This window comes from Drosophila obscura, unplaced genomic scaffold (genome assembly GCF_018151105.1).
Source record: "Drosophila obscura isolate BZ-5 IFL unplaced genomic scaffold, ASM1815110v1 contig_165, whole genome shotgun sequence".
Lineage (NCBI taxonomy): Eukaryota > Metazoa > Arthropoda > Insecta > Diptera > Drosophilidae > Drosophila > Drosophila obscura.
The window spans coordinates 331,727-342,479 of record NW_024542752.1 but is presented as its reverse complement, the minus strand read 5'-3'; the positions used below and the strand labels follow the sequence as shown (position 1 = coordinate 342,479).

The following is a 10,753-nucleotide window of genomic DNA, read 5'->3' as shown; positions in this document are numbered from 1 at the left end:
GTGGAAAAGGGTGTGCTGTGCTTAGGGGTCCGCCGGAAGGGCAAGTGTCCGAGTTCAACCCCTTTTTCAGCTAATTTGTTTGCTAGGCTCTTAGCTATTCCCCCTTCTCCCAATTTGAAATTCCAGTTCAAGTCTCACTCCGCTTGGGTACAGTCCGTGCAATTTCGATGGGTTGATTTTTTTTTAATTTGGAAGGGTGTAGGGATTAGCTCCTGTAATTTCGGAGTTGTATCATATGTACATTTTTGGGTAAATTGGAGTAATATATTGAAAATGTTGTCATTTGTGATACAAGCGATTAATTTTAATCCTCATCCTAAAAATCAGAAGTATCGAAATTTATGTAGGCAACGGTAGTCAAGGTCGACACTTTGTTAGTTGATTATGGAAAAGGGTGTACTGTGCTGTCCACCTTTACCTTTCCCTTTTCACCTTTTGGGACTACTTTTACCAATATATTGTACAACACACCGGAGAGAAGCGGCCACAGCGGTCGCCCTGACCCATTGCCGGCCTTCTTCATCCACTGCTGCAAGGACTTCCTGTGTGTGCGCCTACACCACTGCGAATGAAGGGTCAATCGGGAGGGGCCCGGGTGTGGGCTGTATACGGGCGATGGGGTGGTTACAGATGGGAACTACGGGTGGAATGGAACAAAGTTTTGGATGGTGCGGAAATTCAGATTGAAGTTGGGGGGGGGGGTGTGGGTGGGGTGATATCTGATCAACGATCCATTGTCAGTGCCTGGCCACGCCTCAAAGCCATACAAATGCTATTCCGCTGATTCTCTGCCTCAGTCGGCGTCGCCGCCGCTGTCAGGCGTCGACTGAATGATTTTGATGCAATAATATCAACGTTCTTCATTTGGAAAATGGTGTAGGAACACGACAGGTACGCGTTAGTATGTGTGTGTGTGTGTGTCTAATTCAACTATCAACAGTGGGACAGAGACAGAGAGGCTGTGAGGCAGGGAGTGAGAGCGAGATGGAAGCAGAGGTGCGAGCAAAGCACGCGCAAAGCAATTTACGCTCATTATACATTTGTCATTTTACGAAATGCAAAGAGCCGACATACACACACACACACACCGTAGAAAAATACCCATGCCCACACACATGTGTAGGACGCAGCGCACAATCGTTCGCTCGCTCGCTCACACTTCGACGGCAGCGACCCCCCAAATAACAAAACCCAACAACAATTGTGCCCCAACGAGTCTGTGGCAATTAATTTAAGCGAAAAGAAAAAAGAGTAGAAGAAGAGACGTAAAGCGCATGCTCGGGTCGGGTCTGCTTTTTGTACAGTTGAACGTGCCGCCAGGGTGAAAGAAGAAGAAGCAAAGAAGACACACAACTAATAAGAAAAAAAAACGAGCGAAAAAAACTTCAAGTGGAGCCCAAAAAGAAAAACCCACACACACTGACACAAACACTCACGACTGTCGCTCGGCAAAGCTGAGAGCGAGAGAGCATTAATGCTAAAATAAGCAGAGGGGGGAGAGTGGGGAGGCGGCAGCAGAACCTAGCAAGCGTAAAAATAATATGGCGGCGACTGAGAATCGAACAAAAAGCAACGGTCTCATCAACATCAGCGAAGCGAACGACAACAACAAAAGCAAAAGCAAAACCAAAAACAACGACATCGGCAATCATCGACGGAAAACGATGAACGCTTGTGGAGCAATGCGGAGGGAGGGGGGACAGCCAAGAGTCCACAGCCAAGCACACATACATATACACTTGGCACACAAAGAGGTTACAAAATGAAAAATGGAATGCCAAAGACAGGCACAGTGGGACACGAGCAATTGACACGGAGTAAAAGAGATTAATATACTGCGATTCTGGCATACGATTTGGCAAGGGATGACATAATGTTGAAAAATATATTTATGGTGGGTGATTATTATATATATTATGATAATTATATTTATACGTTAGTACTATATATATACCAAATAGATAACGAGAATTTTTCGAGCGGTTTATTTTGTAATTGCCCCACTGTGCTCCCGCTGACGCCAACTGCAGCGTGTGTCGTTTGCAGCAGAACAAAAAAATGCAATCCAATAACAATCGAACGCACGCCACTGTACGACCGAGCGAGCAAGCAACAAAATATTTCACTCTGGGCTCTGCTGCGCATACGCTACCCTCGCCCCGCCTCGCCCCGCCGTCGCAACGGCTGTGATCGACAAGCAGAGCTAATAATAAAATAAAGCTAAAGCCGAATGGAACGACCGAAGGTGTGGAATGAGAATGGGAATGGGTAGCAGCGGAGCGGTCGCGGCAGAGCAGGGGAAGCCAGGTAGGCCGTTGAGCCGCAGTCACGATGATGGTGGTGGCGGTGGTGAGTGACAAATGCGAAATGAAAAAAGAAGATGAAGTATAGCAGGCAAGCCAGCCACAAGCAACAATCGGAGGCAGACGACAGGGTAGACATTCGAGTGTACAGACACAGAAAACTGGATTCTCGGCGGTGTTGTGTTGTGGATGAAGATGAGAATTCGTCGGGGTGGTTGAGAGCGCGCACAGCACACAGATACAACTACACACATGCACGCCAGCTGTAGCCTCGTTTTCCTGCGTCAGTGTGTATCTGTGTGGTGTCGTTCGTCGTTTCGTTTGTTTCTTTCCAACCCCAAACCAGACCCGACAGCGATAGCGAGCAGAGGCCATCGCAGTCACACTTGGTGCTCGATTGCGTTGCTTGTACTGCCATTCCACTCGCACCCGCGATTTTCAGTATAGAGAAAAGTTATCGCTGGGTTGCATGGGTGTGGGAGAAAACTGGTTTCTTTCGCATGCCCCAGCTGCTGCCCGCGTCGCGCCGACAGCCCCGCACTCAACAACACACACCAACATCAACACATGCGCACTTCATTTTGTTTCGCAGCGCTGCTGCTGCCGCTGCCGCTGCCTTTGCCTCTGCTGCTGCTGCCACCGTGTGTCTATCGTCTGCGCGCGTCACAGTCCTAAAATCCACTTGGCAGCGTTCGGTATTCGGTATTCGGTCTGTGCTTCGACCCCGCGCGCAATCACGGGAATACGAATACGCTGTTGCTGTACGCTGTACGCTGTTCTGTTCCATTTGTTGTACATATTAGATACTTTTTTTTTGAATTGTTTATAATGCTACGCAGAACTAGTGTGTGGCACCGAAGAAGTGAATGCTAAGGCAACAAAACGAATGAAAAGCCAGCCATGGTGTCGCGAAACAAATGTGTGTGCAGGCGACGCGTCGCTGCCGACGTATACAGACAGCGGGAAAGTGTATTGTGAGAGAGTAACCGAGGAATAAAAACAACAATCATATTAATGCTGAGCGGCGTCTAGGGTTGTCGCCGTTAAATTTTATGTAAGATCGCGTGCACAGGTGCCCCCAACTCTGGCCCCTTGCCACTGGACCCCAAGCATATTAAATACACTCGAAAAAAAACGGGGGAAAACTTTGAGAAGGAGCAGGCAGCACTTTAGCATGCAGCAATACCGAGACGACGCAGTCGTCTCTGCGGCGCATGCTCTGTTTCTGTTATTTTGCCCCCGCATTGTTATTATTCCCCTTTGCCCCAGCCACTGGCAGTGCCCCTGCTGCTTTTTTTTTCTTCTTGCAACTGAATTGTTGTAAGAGCTGTGGCAGACACACACATACTCACGAACACATACAAAAACGGTTGCTCACACATACGAGCACGCACACACAGGGAACTGACAAAAACCAGTCTTTGAGCTGGAAGTTTGCCGTCTGCCCCATGCCGCATGCAGCCTGCCACCGTTGAAGATGCTGTGTCTGGCAGAGCGTCTGGTCCCTGAGTACGATGATTCCGTGTGCGATTCCACTCCATCTCCAGCGGCAGCAACCCTGGAAAAGGGAATCCACCCTACCAGGCCACGCAAAAGCACCCACCCACCCCGAATGCCAAGGGCAATCCTCAACGCTCAATCCTAACCCTTATGCTATTCCATATTTTTTTTGTGGTTCTTATTTTCTGCTTTTTTATGCGCTTGTCAGGGAGGGGGGGGGTAGAGTGGTGGGAGAGGAATCATCTATGGGTTATGGGAAATCTCATCAGCATTTATTGCCTCCAAATGGTATGCCAGACCTGGGATCGGGAGCTAGAGCTGGAGCCGGAACCCCTCCTGGGGTCGGGGGTATAGCAACTGTCAGCATTTTGGCCTATTTTCTATTTCCAAATTAAACTCTGCATCCAATCTCAATCCCAATCAAAATCCCGAAACCCCGAGTCATGCTGTAGATTCGGTTGCCGCCGCAGCTGCGTTGCTAAATTTCCTTTGCTCGGTTTACCCGCCGGAAATGTTGACTGCAATTGCAAATGCCAGCTCTCTTTCTTTCTCTCTCTCCCACTCTCTGTCTGTCTGTCTCTTTCTGTTTGCTACTCCCACTCCTAGACACAGGCTCTCTGTCTCACTCTCTCTGTCTGTCTGTCTGTCTCGATCCCTTTTTAAGCTATTTGCCTGGCACAGAAGTCCAGCATGTTGCCAATTTTCATAGGAGCGAGATGCAGGCGACTCCTACCTATAAATAGAAGGTGGTCCCTGGGTGGGGTGTTATGTGCATGTCCATGTGAGTGTGTGTGTGTGCCGCCTAGTGACCTCTTTTGGCCGCACACTGGGATCGGATCACAGCACATTGTGTGTGGGTGTAAAGTGCATTTAAGTGGGTCAAAATGGGTGAAATGGAGAACCAACCGGGCATCGAATTGCAAAGTAAATGATGGTCATTCTAGGGTTAATCAAACGAAACTTTTGCTCTTCCGGTGTACTAAATATGCGTGTGTGTTTGTTGTGAGTGTGTGAATGATCCCGAAATTGAGTTGGCCTCACAATTGTTTTTCTTGTTTGCTTTGGACTTTGTTTTCGTTTTCGTTGAAATGCATTTTGCAGTCTCTCCTTGTCTCACACACTTTATGCTGACTTCATTCCGTTTCACTCTTTCACACTGACGCCTGGCGTGCATTGCTCTTCTCTGCTCTACGGCTCTCTCTCCCTCTCCCTCCCTCTCTCTCTCACTCTTTTTATCGGCCTCAGCTGCTGCTGGGGCTGCCAACCTGTTTGCATTGTACATTGTATTTTTTTGTGTGAGATTTTGGGGCAACAAGAGAGATTATACCCCAAGATGAAGCATGCCCCGCGCCATCGTACCCGTTCAAAGTGTGTATCTGTGTTTGTGTCTGTCTGTCGTCTGCCTGTGTCTGTGTGTTTCGTTTATTTTGTTTACTAACTTTGTGCGCTTTTCCTTCGTTTCCCCTCCACAGAGCGGACACGCAAACAGCATTGTCACCCCAGACAGGAGGAGCCACCACGCTACCCCTCAAGGACACATCGAACATCAGCGAGAAGTCGCTGATCGCCAAGGAGCCACAGCGACCGCTCCAGTGCCTGGAGACACTTGCCCAGAAGGCGGGCATCAGCTTTGACGATTCCCTGGACGTGACCCAGCAGCAGGCAACCCCAACCACAAAAAGGCGAAAGGGCAACGGAAACGAAAACGGTGAAGGAGCAGCAGGAGAAGGAGCTGGGACACCGCGCACTACACGTCGCACCCGCACTCCCAGTGTTACCCCACAGCACGCCCGACACAACAGCAACAGCAGTAGCAGCCACAGCCACACGATGGAGAAGTCACAGAGCCCCGCACAACAGGTGGCGTCCGCCACGACGGTGCCCCTGCAGATCTCACCGGAGCAGCTGCAGCAGTTCTACGCGAGCAACCCGTACGCCATCCAGGTGAAGCAGGAGTTCCCCACGCACACGGCCGGCACAACCACCACGGAACTGAAGCATGCGACGGGTCTGCTGGACGCCAGCCAGGCGAGCCAGTTGCAGCAGATGCAGCTCCAGCAGCTGACGGCGGCGGCAGCGGATGCAGCCGGGGGAAACGGTTCTGCAGGCGGTGGAGGAGGAGCCCAGGGCGGAGGCGCACCCAGTCCGGCGAACCAGCAGGGACAGCAACAGCAGCAGCAACAGCACTCGACGGCCATTAGTACGATGTCGCCGATGCAGCTGGCGGCAGCCACCGGCGGAGTGACCGGCGACTGGTCACAGGGTCGGACCGTGCAGCTGATGCAGCCTTCGACGGGGTTATTCTACCCACCCATGATGATATCCGGCAACCTGCTGCACTCCGCGGGCCTCGGCCAGCAGCCCATACAAGTGATCACCGCCGGGAAGCCGTTCCAGGGCAACGGCCCACAGATGATCACCACCACCACGCAGAACGCCAAACAGATGATCGGGGCGCAGGGCGGTTTCGCCGGCGGCACCTACGCCATCCCTTCCAGCCAGTCACCGCAGACGCTGCTCATCTCTCCAGTCAACGTCATCTCCCACTCGCCGCAGCAGCAGCAGAGCCTCCTCCAGTCGATGGTCGCCCAGCAGCAACAGCAGCAGCAACAACTGAACGCCCAGCAGCAGCAGCTGACGGCTCAGCAGGCGGTGGCCATGGCCAAGGCAGGAGTGGGAGTGGGTGTGGGAGCCGACGCCCAGGGCAAGATGCAGGCGCAGAAGGTGGTCCAGAAGGTGACCACCACCACCAACACGGTGCAGGCTGCGTCGGCAGGCGCTGGGGGGGCACAGTCGCAGCAGCAACAGCAGCAGCAAACCACCACCCAGCAGTGCGTACAGGTCTCTCAGTCGACACTGCCCGGCGTGGGAGTGGGAGTGGGTGTGGGCGGGCAGCTGCTGAATCCGCTGGGAGGTGCCGGCGCGGGCCAGGCGCAGCAGATGCAGCTCGGTCCCTGGTTCTGGCAGAACGGCCTGCAGCCCTTCGGCTCGAACTCCATCATCCTGCGGGGCCAGCCGGACGGCACTCAGGGCATGTTCATCCAGCAGCAGCCCACCACGCAGACCCTCCAGACGCAGCAGAACCGTAAGTGGCATCCGCCTCCACATCCCCCACTGCAATCCGCCATCCAGCGCTAATTCCGATTCCCTTCCTCTTCTTTTCACAGAAATCATCCAGTGCAATGTAACCCAGACACCTACCAAGCCTCGCACCCAGCTGGATGCCCTGGCTTCCAAGCAACAACAGCAGCAGCAACAACAACAGCAGCAGGCGGCGGCCAACAGCCAAGCGCAGCAGCAGCAACAACAACAACAGCAGCAGCAACAACAGCTGGCTGTGGCCACGGCCCAACTGCAACAACAGCAGCAGCAGCTGACGGCCCTGCAGCGTCCTGGCGCACCGATTATGCCCCACAATGGGACGCAGGTGCGCCCGGCCAGCTCCGTGTCCACGCAGACGGCGCAGAACCAGAACCTGCTGAAGGCCAAGATGCGGAACAAGCAGCAGCCCGTCCGTCCGGCATTGCCGGCCCTCAAGACGGAGAATGGTCAGGTGGTGGCGGTTGGTGCGGTGCAGAGCAAGGCAGTGGGCCAGCACATGGCTGCCGTACAGCAGCAGCAACAGCAGCACCAGCAGCAACAACAGGCGAACCTTCACCAGGTGGTCACCACAGCGGGAAACAAGTGAGTGGCAGAGACGGCAGTCAGCCTTTGGGTCCACGGCTTCTATATCATTCCCTTCACTCTTTTTTTGCTTTGTAGGATGGTCGTGATGAGCACGGGCACGCCCATAACCCTGCAGAATGGCCAGACCCTGCATGCAGCCACTGCGGCCGGAGTGGACAAGCAGCAGCAACAGCAGCAGCAGCTGCAGCTCATGCAGAAGCAGCAGTTCCTGCAGCAGCAAATGTTCCAACAGCAGATAGCCGCCATCCAGATCCAGCAGCAGGCAGCAGCGCAACAGCAGCAGCAGCAACAAGTCGCCCAGCAGCAACAGCAGCAGCAACAGCAACATCAGCAACAACAACAGCAGCAGCAGCAGGCGGTGGCCCAAGCGCAGCAGGATCAGCGGCAACAGGTGGCACAGGCTCAGGCCCAAGCTCAGGTTCAGGCGCAGCAACACCAGCAGCAACAGGCCCTGGCTCAGCAAATACTGCAGGTAGCGCCCAACACCTTCATCACCTCCCACCAACAGCAGCAGCAGCAGCTCCACAACCAACTGCTTCAGCAGCAGCTCCAGCAGCAGGCACAGGCTCAAGTGCAAGCTCAGGTTCAGGCTCAGGCACAGGCACAGCAGCAGCAACAGCAACAGCAACAACAACAGCAGCAGCAACAACAACAACGGGAGCAGCAGCAGCAGAACATCATCCAACAAATTGTGGTGCAGCAGGCGGCCGGGGCAGGCCAACAGCAGCAGCAACAACAACAACAACAACAGCAGCAGCAGCAGACGCAACCGGCACAATTGCAGCTGAGCAGCGTCCCCTTCTCGGTATCCTCGACCACGACGCCCGCAGGAATAGCCACCTCGAGTGCCCTCCAGGCCGCCCTCTCGGCCTCTGGCGCCATCTTCCAGACGGCCAAGTCGACCAGCAGCAGCTCCTCTCTGCCCACCAGCAGCGTAGTGACAATAAGTAACCACACAACGGGTCCCCTGGTCACCAGCAGCACGATGGCAGCCAGCATCCACCAAGCCCAGCTCCAGCAGCAGCAACACCAACAGCAGCAGCAGCAGCAGCAACAACAGCAGCAGCAACAACAGCAACAGCAACATCAGTTAATCTCCGCCAGCATTGCAGCGGCCACACAGCAGCAGCAGCAACAGCAGCAGCAGCATCAACAACAACAACAACAGCAGGGACCACCCGCTCTGGCGGCTGCATCGCCCTCACCCGCCACGAACCCCATCATGGCCATGACATCCATGATGAACGCGACTGTTGGACCTGTCACCAGCAGCGGAGTGATGTCCTCTCCTGCAACGCTGGTCGCGTTCAGCGCTGCCAGTGGAGGTAGTCATCCGGCGACACCCACCAAGGAGACGCCGCTGAAGATGTCCACCCCCACCGCCACCCTGGTGCCCATTGGGTCCCCTCTAAACAGCAGCGCCACTAGCCAGGATCACCAGCCATCGTCCGTCAACACCACCCCCAGATCCGCTGCAAACGCCAGTGCCAGTGCCAGTGCCACCGCGGAGGCAAGTAGCTCCACGAGTGACTCCTCCAGGGTGAATGGAGAGGCCCCGGAGGCGTCTCATAGCAGCAGCAGCACCACCACCACGCCCACGAAGGCCACCACCAGCACGCCCACCACAAGGCAGAGCAATGTGGTGCTGCCCACGAGTAGCTGCAGCACCACCAGCAGCAGCACCACTAGCTCCTGCACAACCACCCACAGCGGAAAGGATGAGGGCAAGGGCGGAGCGGCTACTGCCACCAGCATCAGCAGCAGCAGCGCACCTTCAACGCCGACCACGACGACAGTCAGCAACGGGATTGGGATTGGGATAGCCACCCTGGCCAGGGCAGGGAGCACCACTGTGACCACCACCACGACGACCAGCAGCAGCAGCACTGCGACGACTACACCCACAACTACAACTACAACGACAACGAGCATCAGCAATGGCAGCAGCAACGCGGGAGGGAAGGATCTGCCGAAGGCCATGATCAAGCCCAATGTGCTGACCCATGTCATCGACGGATTCATCATCCAAGAGGCCAACGAGCCCTTCCCTGTTACGAGGCAGCGCTATGCTGACAAGGACACGAGCGACGAGCCGCCAAGTGAGTTTTTCCCCCCCCCTTTCTTCCTTCCTTCCCGATACTAATCCCTGTTCTGCTCTCGTTCCCACAGAGAAAAAGGCTGCCATGCAGGAGGAGGCGAAGCCATGCGGCATAGCCACCGCAACGCCAGCCACAGCCACAACCAAAACCCCATCCCCAACAGCAGGCAGTGGCAGTGGCAGTGCGACGGACATGGTGGCCTGCGAGCAGTGCGGCAAGCTGGAGCACAAGGCGAAGCTCAAGCGGAAGCGCTTCTGCTCCCCAGGCTGCGCCAGGCAGGCGAAGACTGGCGTCGCAGGCATTGCGGCTGCACCTGGAGGCGGAGTGGGAGGGGGAGTAGGAGTAGGAGTAGGAGAGAGCAATGGAATGGGAATGGAAATGGAAATTGGAGGAATTGTGGGAGTGGATGCCATGGCGCTGGTGGACAAACTGGACGAGGCCATGGCCGAGGAGAAGATGCAGATGCAGACGGACGCACTGCAGGCGCTGCAGCCCGAACCGATGTCCCTTGTGCCATTGTCAAGCAACACGGAGGTGCCACTGGTGTCCCTTCCTGTCCTGCCAGTCATGGCAGGCACCCCCGTTCCAGTGCCTCCCCTAGTTGCAGTCGCACTCGCAGTTCCCGCTTCCGTGGCGCTGCCTGCGACTCCGTCTCCGGGTGCCACACCACCAGCTGCAGCGGTGGCGCCCCAGCCACCAGTACCAGCAGCAGCATCCTCCTCGAGCGCAGCGGGCGAGCGTTCGCCCATCTGCAACTGGAGCGTGGACGAGGTGGCTGACTTCATACGGAACCTGCCAGGCTGCCAGGACTATGTGGACGACTTTGTCCAGCAGGAGATCGACGGCCAGGCGCTGCTGCTGCTCAAGGAGAATCACCTGGTGAATGCCATGGGGATGAAGCTGGGCCCCGCCCTCAAGATTGTGGCCAAGGTGGAGTCCATGAAGGAGGTGGTCCCGGCGCCGGGCTCTGGCGAGGCCAAGGAGGCAACGGCCGCGGGAGGAGCTCAATAATACCAGCCTGATGTTCCAGCCGATGCCATTGCCGATGCAGATGACGAGGACATTCCCATGCCCTCCTACTCGACATCTCCGCCACCATTCTCGCTTCTCCGTCTCCGGCTTACGTACGGATCGAGGCAACAGAGGGAATTGCCAGAGGGAACT

At 55.4% G+C, this 10,753-nt stretch overlaps 1 protein-coding gene across 1 annotated transcript; it reads left to right on the top strand.

The window, feature by feature from the left end:
• Window positions 1–5,061: 5,061 nt before the first annotated feature.
• Window positions 5,062–10,753, top strand: LOC111070666 (polyhomeotic-proximal chromatin protein). Its single transcript, XM_041591948.1, has 8 exons — window positions 5,062–5,171; window positions 5,276–6,888; window positions 6,971–7,487; window positions 7,566–8,091; window positions 8,131–9,589; window positions 9,660–9,714; window positions 9,772–9,887; window positions 9,930–10,753. Exons 1-8 carry the CDS (start codon window positions 5,137–5,139, stop codon window positions 10,598–10,600), a joined length of 4,992 nt encoding a protein of 1,663 aa, XP_041447882.1. The 5' UTR covers window positions 5,062–5,136; the 3' UTR covers window positions 10,601–10,753.

What these genes read in the sequence shown, in the direction of transcription:
- LOC111070666 (XM_041591948.1), top strand. Translation starts at nt 5,137, where the DNA reads ATGAAGCATGCCCCGCGCCATCGTACCCGTTCAAA. An exon ending in CCTCCAGACGCAGCAGAACC is followed by an intron (nt 6,889 to 6,970) that starts GTAAGTGGCATC and finishes TTCTTTTCACAG; the next exon opens with AAATCATCCAGTGCAATGTA. An exon ending in GTCACCACAGCGGGAAACAA is followed by an intron (nt 7,488 to 7,565) that starts GTGAGTGGCAGA and finishes TTTGCTTTGTAG; the next exon opens with GATGGTCGTGATGAGCACGG.